Source organism: Cetorhinus maximus, chromosome 15 (assembly GCF_964194155.1).
Source record: "Cetorhinus maximus chromosome 15, sCetMax3.hap1.1, whole genome shotgun sequence".
NCBI classification, from domain to species: domain Eukaryota; kingdom Metazoa; phylum Chordata; class Chondrichthyes; order Lamniformes; family Cetorhinidae; genus Cetorhinus; species Cetorhinus maximus.
In genome coordinates this window covers 44226693-44244411 of record NC_135893.1, presented here as the reverse complement: position 1 = coordinate 44244411, position 17719 = coordinate 44226693, and the positions used below count along the sequence as shown (strand labels likewise).

At 44.4% G+C, this 17719-nt stretch overlaps 1 protein-coding gene across 3 annotated transcripts in view; it reads right to left on the bottom strand.

Annotated features, from left to right (window-relative positions):
- Positions 1 to 15661, bottom strand: part of c15h16orf89 (chromosome 15 C16orf89 homolog) — a 68761-nt gene extending 53100 nt beyond the window's left edge. For all 3 annotated transcript variants that reach the window (XM_078558313.1, XM_078558314.1, XM_078558316.1), the window contains exons 1-3: positions 15494 to 15661; positions 15198 to 15314; positions 2803 to 2955 (exon numbers count right to left, since the gene is read on the bottom strand). In XM_078558313.1, the coding sequence (XP_078414439.1) occupies positions 2803 to 2955; positions 15198 to 15314; positions 15494 to 15581 (358 nt within the window). In that variant the 5' untranslated portion in view covers positions 15582 to 15661. The remainder of the gene's footprint in view (positions 1 to 2802; positions 2956 to 15197; positions 15315 to 15493) is intronic.
- Positions 15662 to 17719: the final 2058 nt, after the last annotated feature.

The following is a 17719-nucleotide window of genomic DNA, read 5'->3' as shown; positions in this document are numbered from 1 at the left end:
TCCGGAGCTCTACCCATATTGCCTCGCTGCATAAGCCCTCTGAGGTGTCCTCCTATCGTACAGCTGTGATATTCTCCTTAACCAGCAGTGCAACTCCCCCACCTCTTCTACATCCCTCTCTATCCTGCCTGAAACATCTAAATCCTGGAACGTTTATCTGCCAATCCTGTCCATCCTCAACCAAGTCTCTGTAATAGCACTAACATCATAGTCCCAAGTACTAATCCAAGCTCTAAGCTCATCTGCCTTGCCTGTTATACTTCTTGCATTGAAACAAATGCATTTCAGACCCCCAGTCTCATTGTGTTCAGTAATTTCTCCCTGCCTGCCCTTCCTCTTAGTCCTCCTGGCCATATTCACTAGTTCCCAGTCATTTATTTCACCTGCTGACCTATTGCTCTGCCATACTAGTTTAAACGCTCCCGAGTGACACGAGCAAACCTCGCAGCCAGAATATTGGTGCCTCTCCAGTTTAGATGCAACCCGTCCTTCTTGTACAGGTCCCACCTGCCCCAGAAGAGATCCCAATGATCCAGATATCGGAAACCCTCCCTCCTACACCATCTGTTCAGCCACGTGTTTAGCTGCATTATCTCCCTATTTCTAGCCTCACTGGCACGTGGCACAGGGAGTAATCCTGAGATTACAACCCTAGAGGTCCTGTTTTTTAAATTTTTCTGCCTAATTCCCTGAACTCCCGCTGCAGGACCTCGTCACTCTTCCTGCCTATGTCGTTAGTACCAATGTGTACCACGACCTCTGGCCATTCTCCCTCCCCCTTCAGAATGTCCCATACCCGATCAGAGACATCCTGGACCCTGACACCAGGGAGGCAACATACCATCCTGGTGTCTCTTTCACGACCACAGAAGCGCCTATCTGAGCCCCTGACTATAGAGTCCCCTATGACGATTGCTCTTCTGTGCTTTGACCCCCCCCTGCTGAAGAACAGAGACAGCCGTGGTGCCACTGCTCTGGCTACTGCTGTTGTTTTCCCCTGATAGGCCATCCCCCCCAACAGTATCTAAAACGGTATACCTGTCAGAGAGGGGGACAGTCACAGAGGATTTCTGCACTGACTGCCTGCCCCTTCTAGTGGTCACCCATCTTTCTGTCTGTACCTTGGGTGTGACCATGTCTGCAAAACTCCTGTCAATGACGCTTTCCGCCACCTGAATGCTCTTAAGTGTATCCAACTGCTGCTCCAACCTATCCATGCGGTCTGTGAGGAGCTGCAATTGGGTACACGTCCTGCAGATGTAGTTGTCCGGGACACTTGAAGCGTCACAGATTTCCCACATCCCACAGGTGAAGCACTTCACCCCAGCAACTGCCATTTCTAGAACTATTTAATAAATTAATTTAAATCTAATAACTGCTTATTGACTCCTTATTAACTATACGTTCCCTAGGGCTAGATTTCTACTATAAATGCTATATTCTAAGAACAGTAATCCCCTGATTCTGGTCTAGATACCCTCTACTTACTAATTAAGTAATTAATTTATTTGGTTTAATTAATTTAACAATGTTTTAATTTCAAATTCAGTGTAGATTCCCTACCAGCCAATCAGGTCACAGATTTACCGTGACGCCACTGTTAATTTTTTTTTTAAGACCCGGGGTCCGCCCTCCGAATGTAGTAAATGCATGAAATTAACAAATTGTGGGGAAAAATTGGAATTGGATGGGTATTTGATGGAGTGACTGTTTAGTTATTAATTATTTTTTATTATTGTTTATTATTTTTGTGACCAGCCAAGTGAACAGCATAATCTTTCTGTTCTTAATCCTTGACAATATTGGGGAGAAATTCATTTCTGTAATGCTACTTCTTTTGCCACATGAAACAACTTCTCCCCACTGTACCTCCATGTTGATATCCTTTATGCCCTGTCCAATGTCTTAATTAGCATCCTTAATAATAGCACTGTGTAAAGCTTCTGTGCAAAGAAAATAATATATTCTCAAAAATAGACATGATTGCAAGTAGCCCAGAATTAAGAAGGAACGACCTTGCTTAATACATCCCAAAGCAAGTTATGGCCAATTAGTTACTTTGAGTGTGGTTACTGTTGTAATGTTTAAGAAGATTGATCATTTAACATTAGATTAAAACTCATTGATATGAAATATTGGGCTGAATCTTTCCATGGGACATCTGGAACTCAATGTCAGGATGGTTTCTGGATTCTGACCCTATGCAATTTGGATGCGTTCCTGACAGACTAATTTTATGTAACGTGGCTAATTAACAAACTGCTGTGCCTGCCATGCAATTAGGGAGGACAGGCAGATTCCTGAAGTGGAGGTGCAGGACATGGTAGCCCTGACTGCAATGTCAAAAATTAGGGCTTAATTGGCTTTCCATTACTACCTTGCAGGCAGCCTTTACCCCTGGGAACTTGCCTCCAGGAAATGTGTTTGGAGACAGGGAGATGTGGAGTTGACCTGACAGGTGGGACTCAAATCTTCCACCTCTCAACAGCAAAACTGACTCCTCGGCCTGGGAAAGTTCAGCCCATCAGCTCCATCTCTTCCCACAAATGCTGCTCAAGCTGCTGAGCATAGAAACTATAGACATTAGACTAAATTAGCATATCTCATTGATACTGCAACCAGTGTCACATAAAATATTTGTAAATTTTTTGCAAATTATTTGCAATATTGCGGGGAGTGAAAGTGCTTTCATTTTGTTCTTGATTGCTTTAGTAAGAATTACAGTGCAAATTTGTGAATTTTACTTAAGATTGATGGAAATTACTGTCAAATTGTGGCAGAGATCAAGTAATTAAAGTTTACCATTGAAATACATAGGGTCATTCACTTTCATTGCTTTAATAGCTTTTACTGAGGTGAAGTCCAGTCTTCTTACTAGGTCATCCACCTTCTTCAACTGTGAGCCAGCTTCAGGTCCTGAAAGTGACCATCTCTTCGCTGCATCTTCCAGCTGAGCTGTGTGAGTAAAACAGGACCATACACATTCAAATTCAGCACCAGTATTGCAGGGAACTGTAGCTACTGCAAATTCCAACTGCCAAAAACTTCAGACTGTAATTTTAAACAAAAATATTTGCTATTGATGTTTGCTTGGTGCAACAAATCTTGATGTGCTTTGACCTCTTAGGGCAGTTTTAAAATTTCATTGAAAACTGATTGGAGTGGATCAGCTGGTTGTTATACACATCACTCAATTTTCTCTTTCTGTTGTGGAGAAAGAAACAGGTTTTCCAATCTCCTTTAGGGAAAAGAAACCTGCTGCCCTCACATATTCTGGCCTGTGTCCCTCCAGTCTCATATTAAGATAGTTGAGCCTTCACCTGACCCGCCTCTCAACTGTGACAGTTTCTTCAACTGCAAGGGTTCAAGGGGAAGGTTCACCACCACAATCTTCTCAGGGCAACAAATGTCAGTGACACACGGCCCTAGATAACAGTTTTTTTTTTAAAGTGATATTCTTGCAAGTCTTCAAAACACCAAATTGGAAATATATATATTTTAAATAGATTTTGGGTGGATAGGGAGCAGCTGTTCCCCTTAGTTGAAGGGTCAGTCACAAAGGGGGCATAAGTTCAAGGTGAAGAGCACGAGGTTTAGGGGGGATGTGAGGAAAAACATTTTTACCCAGAGGGTGGTGACAGTCTGGAATGCACTGCTTGGGAGGGTGGTGAAGGCGGGTTGCCTCACATCCTTTAAAAAGTACCTGGATGAGCACTTGGCACGTCATAACATTGAAGGCTATGGGCCAAGTGCTGGTAAATGGGATTAGGTAGGTAGGTCAGGTGTTTCTCACGTATCAGTGCAGACTCGATGGGCCGAAGGGCCTCTTCTGCACTGTGAGATTCTGTGAATATAACAAGTTCTTATTTTTGGGGACACCACAAATAGAAAAGTGATACAAAGTTTGTCTCAATTATTATGTTAAGGATTAATAAAGCACTTTAATTTTCCTTTTGGATTATGACCTCACACTGTACATTTCTTTTATAAAATATACATACTCATTGCTATTTCTAAATTTTAAAACTATACTTTGGCTGAATATGATCTTTAAAATGGCTGAACCTATGTCTGTCTGTGACCCCACAACAAAAGAAGTCACTTCGCAGTTTTGGGAAACTCACACCTTGTTATCTCAGAGGAGCCACTAACGATCCCCTGGGGATTACACAGCCCAACTTCAAAGAGAGCTATAAAAAGACTGTTTGCATTTGATAACCCAGGCTTGCCAGCAGAAGACAGGGGGACTGCTAAGACAAAAGGCCCTTCAAGCATTCCTTTCAACTCATAATGGTTGGGACATTTAGCAGCCTTTGAGACCCAGCTGAATTCTAGACGATGGATACACATCCTTTGTTGAAGACCTGGTAGAGAGATGGAGGTCATGTGACCTAGGCCTCTGGCTCATGGGACAAGTGATATTGCCTTGCTGAGCTGTATAGCCTCAGTCTGCTGCTTTAACATCTGACTGGCAGGCCACACGGGAGGAAATTTACCCAGGTTGGATACCTGGTCTCATCTCCTGCTTCTGTTGAAAGCTCTTTACCATCGCCTACAAGACTGATTCGTCTTTCCATGCCTATCTCATCGTGTGAAACTAATGCCACTGGAGAAGTGAATTCTACAATATTAGTTTTCAGCCCGCCAACCTCCCAGAAGAATGCCTCATTGGACTTTGATTCTGGACCCTGGAACCCATGTGAACCAATATTTATTTTCTCTGTACTTTAAATCCTTCTTTTCTCTGTCCCTCTCTTTACTGTCCAAGTGTGGAGGTGATGTTGTAACTCTCCCGTTGTATGAGTGTGTGCAAATAAACTAACCCTTTGAGTTCATCCTATCTTGAGTTTGCTGTGGGGTTATTAATAGAAACTTGGATCACACGAAAAGCCAGGAGTTGGGAAATACACCTTGTCTTATAAAGTGGAGTCAATTTTTTTAAAGAGGTGACCAGGTGTGTAGATGAGGGTAGTGTAGTTGATGTAGTTTATATGGGATTTCAGCAAAGCCTTTGACAAGGTCCCACATGGGAGACTTATAAAGAAGGGAAAAGCACATGGGATACAGGGTAATTTGATAGGGTGGATTCAAAATTGGCTTAGTTGTAAGAGACAGAGGGTGATGTCAGAAGGATGCTTTAGTGACTGGAAGCCAGTGTCCAGTGGCGTACCACAGGGATCTGGGCTGGGTCCCCTATTATTTGTCATCTATGTAAATGACATAGATGACTATGTGGGGGGTAGGATTAGTAAGTTTGCGGATGACACAAAGATTGGCCGGGTGGTTAACAGTGAGGTTGAGTGTCTTGGGCTACAGGAAGATATAAATGGGATGGTCAAATGGGCAGATAAGTGGCAGATGGAATTTAACCCTGAAAAGTGTGAGGTGATACACTTTGGAAGGAGTCATTTGACAAGGAAGTATTCAATGAATGGCATGACACTAGGGAGTTCTGAGGAACAAAGGGACCTTGGTGTGTGTGTCCATAGGTCTCTGAAGGTGGAGGGGCATGTTAGTGGGGTGGTGAAAAAGGCGTATGAGACACTTGCCTTTATCAATCGTAGCATAGATTACAAAAGTAGGGAGGTCATGTTGGAGTTGTATAGAACCTTGGTGAGACCACAGCTGGAGTACTATGTGCAGTTCTGGTCACCACATTATAGGAAGGATGTGATTGCACTAGATGGGGTGCAGAGGAGATTCACCAGGATGTTGCCTGGGATGAAACATTTAAGTTATGAAGAGAGGTTGGATAGACTTGGGTTGTTTTCGTTGAAGCAGAGAAGACTGAGGGGCGACCTGATCGAGGTGTACAAGATTATCAGGGGCATGAACAGGGTGGATAGGGAGCAGCTGTTCCCCTTAGTTGAAGGGTCAGTCACAAGGGCACATAAGTTCAAGGTGAGGGGCAGGAGGTTTAGTGGGGGATGTGAGGGAAAACTTTTTTACCCAGAGGGTGGTGACGGTCTGGAATCCACTGCTTGGGAGGGTGGTGGAGGCGGGTTGCCTGACATTCTTTAAAAAGTACCTGAATGAGCACTTGGCACGTCATAACATTGAAGGCCAAGTGCTGGTAAATGGGATTAGGTAGGTAGGTCAGGTGTTTCTCACGGGTTGGTGCAGACTCGATGGGCCGAAGAGCCTCTTCTGCACTGTGTGATTCTGTGAGGGAAACAAATCAAAACAGCATTCTGCTTAAGGTGGTGAGAGGAGAAATTAGTGCTGGTCAAATTAACCCCCTCCTGTCCATAACATGATATAACTGAGATTTTAACCCATAAAATCAAGGTAGCAGCTCTGTCCCACTTTAGCCATCTTGCCTGATTCAGAAGGTCAGGGGAACAAATTTTCTTAGCTGACACTTCAGTGTAGCAACAATGAGGTAGTAGCAGTAAGGTATGCAGTCTTTTGAGAAGATAAATTGAGCTGCTAGATGCCCTCTCACATGGATGCAAAGGTCCCACGGCACTATGAAGTCCTACACATTATCCATTCCATCCATCCATACCTCAACCAGCATCACCAAACCTGATCACTAATTTCATAGCTATTTGCAGAATCTGGCTGCCATGTTTCCCTACATTACAACAGTGACTACACATCAAAATTCTGTGAGGCACTTTGGGAGGTCCGACAATCATGCAAGGCAAAATACTTTCATCACTTCCTCCAATAACCTTCATGCTGATGCATTCCATTCAAGTGCTCGAATGACTCAAACTGCAACTTTTGATTGAGATCTCCAACCAACATCCCACATTGTGTTTGTTTTGATGCACCTTCTACAAAGATAGAGATTCCACACATTGACAATAGGAACTGCAATAACATGGCAACAACTAAATAAACACAACATATGGAATTATTGAAGTAAGAATAGTAAAGCAGATTTATTTTTTTAAAAAGGGATGAAATGTGTAAATGTTCAGAGGGTCTTGGGCGTACTCATACGAGGACCACAGAAAGTTAGCATGCAAGTACAGCAAGCATTTAGGAACGCAAATGGCATGTTGGCCTTAAATGCAATGGGGTTGGAGTACAAGAATAAAGAAGACTTGTTACAATTCTAAATTGGGCTATGAACACAAGAATTAGGAGCAGGAGTAGGTCATTCGGCCCCTCAAGCATTCTCCACCATTCAATAAGATCATGATGTGGCTTCAACTCCACATTCTGCCTACTCCCGATAATGTTTGACTCCCTTGTTAGTCAGGAATCTATCTATCCACCCCTGCCTTAAAAAGATTCAATGACCCTGACTCCACCACTCTCCATGGAAGAGAGCTCCAAAAATTCATGGCCCTGCATTAAATGAGACCCCTTATTTTTAAATTGTGTCCTTGTTCTTGTCTCTCCCACAAGGAGAAACATCCTTTCAGCATCTACCCTGTCAAGTCCCCTCAGGATTTTATGTTTCAATAAGATCACCTCCTAAACTCCAATGGATACAGGCCCAGCCTGTCCAACCTTTCCTCACAAGATAACTCCCCCATCCCAGGTATCAGTCGAGTGAACCTTCTCTGAACTGCTTTTAATACATTTATATCCTAAGTAAGGAGACCAAAAATGTATACAGTAGTCCAGATGTAGTCTCACCAATGCCCTGTACAACTGTAGCAATACGCCCCAACTTTTATATTCCATTCCCCTTGCAATGATCATTCCATTTGCCTTCCACTTGCTGCACCTGCAGACCAACTGTTTGTGATTCCTGCAACAGGACACCCAGATCCTTCTGTACCTCAGAATTCTACTATCTCTCTCCATTTAAATAATATGCTGCTTTTCTATTCTTCCTGCCAAAGTGAACAAGTTCACATTTCCCCACATTCTTCTCCATTTTTGCTCACTCACTTAACCTATTTATGTCCTCTTCACAATTTACTTTCCTACCTTTGTGTCATCAGCAAATTTAGCAACCCTACCTTCGGTCCCTTCATCCAAGTCATTGATTTAAATTGTAAATAGTTAAGGCCACAGCACTGATCCCCATGGCACCCAACTAATCACATATTGCCAACCCAAACATGACCCATTTATGCCTGCTCTCTGTTTCTTGTTAGCTAACCAATCCTCTATCCATGCTTATATGTCATCCCTGACACTATGAGCTCCTATTTTGCATAGTAATCTTTGATATGGCACCTTGTCAAATGCCTTCTGTAAATCTAAGTACAACACATCCAGGATCTCTTTTATCCAGGTTGCTTGTTACTTCAAAGAACTCCAATAAATTAGTCAAACATGATTTCCCTTTCACAAAACCATATTGACTCTGCTTGATTACATTGAGGTTTTCTAAGTGCCCACGATAACCTCCTTAATAATAAATTGCAGCAAGTTCACCATATCAGATGTCAAGCTAACTGGCCTGTAGTTTCCAGCTTTCTGTCTCCCTCCTTTCTTGAATAGAGGAGTCACATTCACATCTGATGGACTTTTTCAGAACCTAGGGAATTTAGGAAAAAATAAAACCAATACATCTACTATCTCAGCAGCCACTTCCATTAAGACTCTAGGTTGAAGTCCACTAGGACCTGGGGAACTTGTCAGCTTTTAGTTCTGATAATTTTTAATACCCTTTCTAGTACCCTTTCCCTGGTGATTGTAATTGTTTTAAATTCCTCCCTCCCTTTCACCTCCTGATTCACAGTTATTTCTGGGATGTTATTTGTATCCTCTACAGTGAAGACAGACACAAAATATCTGTTCAGTTCATCCGTCATTTTCCATTACTAATTCCCCATTCTCACTCTCTAGAGAACCAGCACTCACGTTACTCTTCTCTTTTTAAATACTTGTAGAAAATCTTATCTTTTCTTATAGCTAGCTAGTTTTCTCTCGTACTCTAATTTCTCTCTCCTTATTAATCTTTTAGTCATACTCTGCTGTTCTTTCTCTTCTATCCAATCTACTGATCTACCACTCATCTTTGGGCAATTATATACTTTTTCTTTCAATTTAATACTACCTTTAACTTACTTAGTTAGCCAAGGATGGTGCCTCCTTCCCTTAAGAATTTTTCTTTCTCACTGGTATCTCACCATGGTGAGATCCTATCTGGAATACTGTGTGCAGTTTTGGTCTATGTATTTACTTGCCTTGGAGGCAGTAGAGCAAGGGTTCACTCAATTGGTCCCTCAGATGAGAAGGTTGACCTATGTTGCAAGGCTGAGTAAATTAGGTCTATGTTAGAAAAATGAGAGGTAATTTCATTAAAACATACAAGAATCTGAAGGGGTTTGACAGGGTAGACACAGAATTTGTTTCCATTGGATGGGGAATCCGATAAGGGGGCCAATCATTTAGGATTGAGACAAAGAGAAATTTCTTCACTCAAAGGGTTGTGAACCTTTGAAATTCTCTACCCCAGAGGGTTGTGGATACTCCAACATTGAAAATATTTATAAAAATAAAAAGCAAAGTACTGCGGATGCTGGAAATCTGAAACAAAAACAAAAATAGCTGGAAAAACTCAGCAGGTCTGACAGCATCTGCAGAGAGGAATACAGTTAACGTTTCAAGTCTGTATGACTCTTCATCAGAACTAAGAAATATGGAAATGAGATGGAATTTTAGCTGGTTGAGGGGGATGGGACAGGTAAAGTTGGATAGATAGCCAACGAGGAGGCAAAGAAGAGATTGCCAAAGATGTCATAGACAAAAGAACAAAGGGGTGCTGACGGTGGTCATATTAGCTGAGGAATGTGCTAATAATGACATTAAGGGTAGAAAGCAGGACGAGCAAGTAACAGATAGCCCAGTGGGAGTGGGGTGGGGGTGAAGGGATCAAAATAGGCTAAAAGGTAGAGATAAAATAATAGATGGAAATACATTTAAAAATAATGGAAATAGGTGGGAAAAGAAAAATACATATAAAAAATAAAAATATTATAAATTATTGGAAAAGGGAGGATCAGAAAGGGGGCGGGGATGGAGGAGAGAGTTCATGATCTGAAGTTGTTGAACTCAATATTAAGTCCAAAAGGCTGTAAGGTGCCTAGTCGGAAGATGAGATGCTGTTCTTCCAGTTTGCGTTGAGCTTCACTGGAACAATGCAGCAGGCCAAGGACAGACATGTGGGCATGAGAGCAGGGTGGTGTGTTGAAATGGCAAGCGACAGGGAGGTCTGGGTCATGCTTGCGGACAGACCAAAGGCGTTCCGCAAAGTGGTCACCCAGTCTGCATTTGGTCTCTCCAATGTAGAGGAGACTGCATTGGGAGCAGCGAATGCAGTAGACTAAATTGAGGGAAGTGCAAGTGAAATGCTGCTTCACTTGAAAGGAGTGTTTGGGCCCTTGAACGGTGAGGAGGGGGGAAGTAAAGGGGGAGGTGTTGCACCTTCTGTGGTTGCATGGGAAGGTGCCGTGGGAGGGGGTTGAGGTGTAGGGGGTGATGGAGGAGTGGACCAGGGTGCCCCGAAGGGAATGATCCCTGTGGAATGCCGCCGGGGGGGTGAAGGGAAGATGTGTTTGGTGGTGGCATCATGGTGGAGTTGGTGGAAATGGCGGAGGATGATCCTTTGAATGCGGAGGCTGGTGGGGTGATAAGTGAGGACAAGGGGGACACTATCATGGCTCTGGGAGGGAGAGGAAGGTGTGAGGGCGGATGCGCGGGAGATGGGCCGGACACGGTTGAGGGCCCTGTCAACCACCATGGGTGGAAAACCTCGGTTAAGGAAGACATGTCAGAGGAACTGTTTTTGAAAGTGGCATCATCAGAACACATACAACGGAGGCGAAGGAACTGTGAGAATGGGATGGAGTTCCTACAGGAAGCGGGGTGTGAGGAGCTGTAGTCGAGGTAGCTGTGGGAGTCAGTATGTTTGTAATGAATATTGGTGGACAATCTATCACCAGAAATTGAGACAGAGAGGTCAAGGAATGGAAGGGAAGTGTCAGTGATGGACCATGTGAAAATGATGGCGGGGTGGAAATTGGAAGCAAAATTAATACATTTTTCCAGGTCCAGATGAGAGCATGAAGCAGCACCGAAGCAATCATCGATGTACCGGAGAAAGAGTTGTCGGGGGTGGGGGGGCCTGAGTAAGACTGGAACAAGGAATGTTCCACATACTCCATAAAGAGACAGGCATAGCTGGGGCCCATGCAGGTACCCACAGCCACACCTTTTATTTGGAGGAAGTGAGAGGAGTTAAAAGAGAAATTGTTCAGTGTGAGAAAAAGTTCAGCCAGGCGGAGCAGAGTAGTGATGGATGGGGATTGTTCGGGCCTCTGTTCAAGGAAGAAGCGGAGAGCCATGAGACCATCCCTGTGGGGGTTGGAGGTGTAGAGGGATTGGACGTCCATGGTGAAGAGGAGGCGGTTGGGGCCAGGGAACTGGAAATTGTTGATATGATGTAGGGTGTCAGAGGAATCGCAGATGTAGGTGGGAAGAGACTGGACAAGGGAAGAGAGAATGGAGTCAAGATAGCAAGAAATGAGTTCCGTGGAGCAGGAACAGGCTGACACGATCGGTCTGCCGGGACAGTCCTGTTTGTGGATTTTGGGTAGGAGGTAGAAGTGGGCCGTCTGAGGTTGGGAGACTATGAGGTTGGAAGCTGTGGAGGGAAAATCTCCAGAGGAGATGAGGTCAGTGACAGTCCTGGAAAGAATGGCTTGATGTTCAGTGGTGGGGTCATGGTCCAGGGGGATGTAGGAGGAAGTGACTGCGAGTTGACGCTCAGCCTCCGCGAGGTAGAGGTCAGTGCGCCAGACAACAACAGCACCACCCTTGTCAGCAGGTTTGATGACAAAGTCAGGGTTGGACCTGAGAGTTCGGCAAGTTCCGAAAGAGACAGGTTAGAATGGGTGAGAGGAGCAGAGAAATTGAGACTGCTGATGTCACGAATATATTTATGGCCGAGATAGACTGACCTTTGATCTCTCAGTGAATCAAGGGATACGAAGAGCAGGCAGGAAAGTGGTGCTGATGCCCAAGATCAGCCATGATTGTATTGAATGGCGGAGCAGCTATGTATTTATGGCCTTCTCCTGCTCCTATTTCTTATGTTCTTATGAACTTCAATCAAGCTGATACAAAATTTAACAAAATTCAAGTGGCACACCCATTGATTCAACACATTAACTCTAACAGGTACACCACATACAGCAGTACAAAAACAGACCACTCAGCATCAGATATGTGGCACAAATTGGAACCAACTCATGAATGGAAATATGCATTGCTGCAACAGGCCTAGGGCAGGGATAATTACAGGCTCAAATGCTCCACAAAGCCAAATAATGTCAAAAAAGGCCTTTAAAAATGATCAGACAGGCTGTGAATCTTCATGCAAAGAAATAATGTATCGAGCTGGGAAGAAATCAGGGGCACAAAGACTAAACGGGGGTCTACTCGTATAACAGTAAGAATGGAAAATATTATTCATAGATGATTCTAAATGAAAGATGTTTCATCTGAGTTCCAGCACTTTACAGTGGGCAGAAAACAGAGTAGGAATAAACAGGTCATATTTTGGGTTGGCAGGCTGTAACTAGTGGGTACTTGGACCTCTGCTATTTATAATCTATCTCAATGATTTAGACGAGTGGATTGAATGTAATGTATCCAAGTTGCTGACAATACAAAGTTAGGTGAGAAAGTTCACAGTGAGGAGGATGAGGAGATATAAACACATTAAATGAGTGTGCAACAACATGGAAGATGGAATATAATGTAGGAAAGTGTGAAAGTTATCACTTTGGAAAGTTAAAACAGTAAAGCAAAATTTTTAGGATGAAGATGAGAAAAAATTTCATTCCTCAAAGGACTGTAAATCTTTGAAATTCTCTACCCAGATGGTTGTGGTTGTTCCATCGCTGAACACATTTAAGGCTGGGATAGACAGAGTTTTGGTGTCTCAGGGAATCGAGGGGTTGGGGATCGGGCAGGAAGTGAAGCCCAGGATCAGCCATGCTCATATTGAATGGCGGAGCAGGCTCAGTGGGCTGAATGGTCTACTCCTGCTCTTATTTCTTGTGTTTGTGTACTGAACAGAAGTGTGTCATCAAGCAATCCCCCAATCTGTGTTTAGTTTCCAAAGGAGACCACACTATGAGCAGTGAATACAATATACTAAATAAAAGCAAATTCACTGCTCATAGTGTGGTCTCCCTTGGATACTAAACACAGATTGGGGGATTGCTTGATGACACACTTCTGTTCAGTGCACAAACACAAGAAATGAGAGCAGGAGTAGACCAGTCAGCCCATTGAGCCTGCTCCGCCATTCAATATGAGCATGGCTGATCCTGGGCTTCACTTCCTGCCCAATCCCCAACACCTCGATTCCCTGAGACACCAAAACTCTGTCTATCCCAGCCTTAAATGTGTTCAACGATGAAACGACCACAACCCTCTGGGGTAGAGAATTTCAAAGATTCACAGTCCTTTGAGGAATGAAATTTTTCCTCATCTTCATCCTAAATAAGGTAGTCATTTTCCATCAAAAGAACCCAGCTGGAAATGAGCCCCAATGTTTTTGTACAAGTCAAAACCAAAGTGTATATTTGCTTATTTGCAAACATGATCTTAAATTTCCAGTCACCTGTTATTTAATTCTCCACTCCAATCTTTCTGTCCTCAGTTTAGTGCAGTAATCCAGTCAAGTTCAACGTAAGCTCAAGAAACAGCACCTCAACTTTTGACTGGGCACATTACAGTCTTCCGAATTCAACATTGGGTTTAATCGTTTTAGGTCATATCCACTGTGCCAGTTTTTCCAGATAGCAGAAAATAATTCTGCTCTCCAAATTTCAACTCCTCTAGTCCAATCTTGCTTTTTAAAAAATTCTCAACATTGTTTTCAAATCCCTCTAATGGCCTTGCATTGCCCCATCTCTAATCTCATCCAGTCCCACAACCCTCTGACATATCGGTCCTCTAATTCTGATACCTTGAGTGCTGATTCAGTAATTTCCATCACTCCCCATTAGCACACACGACTTCAGCTGCCTGGGCCCCAAGCACTGGAATTCCCTTCTGAAACCTCTCCACCTGTCTTGCCTTCTCTAAGACACTCCTTAAAACTCCCCTCTTCGGCCAATCTTTTGGTTATCTGCCCCAATATCTCCTAATGTAACTTGGCATCAAATTTTGTTTTATCTTGTCACTGTGAAGCTCTTTGGGAAGTTTCTAATGTTAAAGGTGTCATGTAAACACACACTGATGGCACTGAGACAAGTAACAACAGTAACTTACTTTACACCATCATCTCTTTTTGATATTGAATCTCTCCAGCCTTCCACCACCAACACAGATCCTCCCGCCTAATCTTTCCCTCCTGCCTGCCCCTGAATTTGTTTAAAACCTGTAACATTTATTTTTCTGACCTGAAATATTATGTAATTTAAATTCATTATTTTTAACTCAGCTTGCTATAGAAGTCCTGCTGTGGTTCACCAGGCATTTACTAACCACCTCCTGGAGAAATGGATACTGGAATTCAATGTTATTCGCATTTATTGAAGATGGTCAGCTTCAGAAATTGTTGAATTAAAATCTATATTGAGAATTCAGTATTATCCTCTATTCGTGAATATTGGTGTGTATCAGAGCAAGACTGCACAAGTTGCCTTCAGTTCCAACACTGATGTATTTTACAACGCAGTGCCCATGGTGGCTAAATCCAATAGCCCAAATAGAGCAGCTTTCCTCAGAAAAGCACTTATCACTTTGTCTATTCATTTCACACTAACTTTTCACAAGTTTACATATTCTGTCAGAACTCCAGCCAACATTTTAATTACTTTTATATCCCTATCTCATGTTGGCCAAATTAAAACCCACAACATGTATTGGACTATTTCAGCTTATATAGTGATACTCCTCATGACAGGCATGCTGGAGACGATTGGGTCAGATATCCTGTCAATCACATCTGGAGATTGCAGTTGTCACTGGATAAACGGGGCGGTGGAAACATTCACTCCGTTCCAATATTCTGATTGACTGGGCACTAACCCAATCATCTCTACCCCGGTCGGGACTGTGCTGTCATTATAGGCGAGCTATTTAACTTGGAAAAACTCAGCAGGTCTGGCAGCATCGGCGGAGAAGAAAAGTCGAAACGTCAACTCTTTTCTTCTCCGCCGATGCTGCCAGACCTGCTGAGTTTTTCCACGTAATTCTGTTTTTGTTTTGGATTTCCAGCATCCGCAGTAGTTTTTTGTTTTTATTTGAGCTATTTAACTTACCTTGTAACAGGCGAAATCCTACCACTCCATCTAAATTGAGTCGATCATATGCACTTTCAAAGAAAAAAGTTGCTTTATCCAGTGTGGAAATAACATCGTTGAGCTTTGGTTCGTTTGCTGAAATGAAACCAAGAGTGATCAATGCAGCCAGAGCAAAAATCATACTTCCCTTTAATGTGTACACCCTCTGTAAACCCATCAGTTTGTAATGAGGTCTCCCTTGGGGGATTTAAGAAGGTTGTGTCTGTCCGCGTGACTTCTGTGTATTCCCTCCCAGCTTCAACTCCTCTACTTACTGAATCGTTCTATTAAAATGCTCCTCTTCTGCAAAGCCGCCGAACAAATTCGGCTTTGTGAATCCATGCAGTCTTTTATAAAAATCATCACAAAAAGCTTTCGGTGGCCCGAAGCTACAAGTGACTGTATAATAAGAAACCAGTTTCAGTTGGCTGCACAGCCACAGAATCAATGTCATCGCAACGAGCAGCCCAACGGTAAGCGAACCCAGTAAAGAGTATACAGGTTGTAAGGAGTGTATATTTAAAATGGAATTCTTCAAGAATGAGCTCCTCAGCAGTTGGTAATAAATACGCAAATTGCGGAATCCAAACAATAACAGCTCTGTTCTTGGCTGATTTACCCCGATATGTTTTGCATAAACCACAGAAAGGCTTTATGTAATAGTAGCTGGTGTCTGTGCCCTGCGCTACAGCCTGACCAGTTTAACAGGGTGTACAAAAGTTCTAGGAAAGCCTAACCCGTAGATCATTTAAAAGGCGTCTCCAGCAATAGAGCTGCCGGTGTGAAAAAGGTGGTAACAACCCCCCCACCCCCGGAGACGACAGGGAGGGGGGTGGGGGACCAGACCAGCTGCAATGTGAGGTGATGTTTACAGCAAGAAGGGCGAAATTTCACACACATTCTCTCCACCTTTCCCTCCGCCCCCCGCCAGACCAAGTTACCAGGAAGATAAAAGGTGAAAACCGTGACATTTGAGCTATTTTTAGGAAATAGTTGGGACACTGGAACATTTAATGAAAAACCGAGACATGTAGTCAGCCGATCTCAGTCTCCATTGTGGGGTCCTCTACTCTGCTCTGACCTGACAGTCGCTTGAAGGCATGCTGAGTGAGAGAGAGAGAGCTGAGGGAGAGAGAGCTGAGAGAGAGGGAGCTGAGAGCTGAGAGGGAGAGAGAGCTGAGGGAGAGGGAGCTGAGGGAGAGGGAGCTGAGAGCTGTGGGAGAGGGAGCTGAGTGAGAGAGAGAGAGCTGAGGGAGAGAGAGCTGAGAGAGAGGGAGCTGAGGGAGAGAGAGAGCTGAGGGAGAGAGAGCTGAGAGGGAGAGAGAGCTGAGGGAGAGGGAGCTGAGGGAGAGGGAGCTGAGGGAGAGGGAGCTGAGAGCTGTGGGAGAGGGAGCTGAGGGAGAGAGAGAGAGCTGAGGGAGAGAGAGCTGAGACAGAGGGAGCTGAGGGAGAGAGAGAGCTGAGGGAGAGAGAGCTGAGAGGGAGAGAGAGCTGAGGGAGAGGGAGCTGAGGGAGAGGGAGCTGAGGGAGAGGGAGCTGAGAGCTGTGGGAGAGGGAGCTGAGGGAGAGAGAGCTGAGGGAGAGAGAGCTGAGGGAGAGGGAGCTGAGAGAGAGAGAGCTGAGGGAGAGGGAGATGAGAGAGAGGGAGCTGAGGGAGAGGGAGCTGAGAGAGAGGGAGCTGAGAGAGAGAGAGCTGAGGGAGAGGGAGCTGAGGGAGAGGGAGCTGAGGGAGAGGGAGCTGAGAGAGAGAGAGAGAGCTGAGGGAGAGAGAGCTCAGAGAGAGGGAGCTGAGGGAGAGGGAGCTGAGGGAGAGGGAGCTGAGGGAGAGAGAGCTGAGGGAGAGGGAGCTGAGGGAGAGGGAGCTGAGGGAGAAGGAGCTGAAGGAGAGGGAGCTGAGGGAGAGGGAGCTGAGGGAGAGAGAGCTGAGGGAGCTGATGGAATCTGGTGATTTAGCGGTATGTCTCACAGGGAGTAGAGAAGAAGGAGTGCAGTGGAGGCACCTGGCTCAGCAAATGGAGGAGCACATCCCTCAAGGTGGAGGGTCGGCAGTGTCTGTTTCACACACGGATGAAAATCTACAGCGAGCCATCACTCATCGGCACTTTGCTGGACCCAGGGCCTATAGACAGCACTTCTCATTCCTGCAGATGACTGAGAACCAATGTCGCCGAAGATTACTCTTGTCTAGGGAACTGGTCGGTCACATAGCGCCATGGGAATATGGAGGGCATCCACTGTCAATGGCCTTGAAAGTGACCACAGCACATAATTTTTATGCCAGTGGCTCTTTCCAGGGCTCCATGGGTGACCTGTGCAGAATTTCACAAGCCTCCACACACACGTGTATCCTGGAGGGCACGGACACCACCTTCATGAAGACACAGAACTTTGTGCATTTTGCCCGAGATCAGAAAAGCCAGGAAGCAAGAGCGCTGGGATTTGCGCAGATCTCTGGTTTTCCACAGGTGCAGTGTGCCATCAACTGCACTCGTGTGAACATA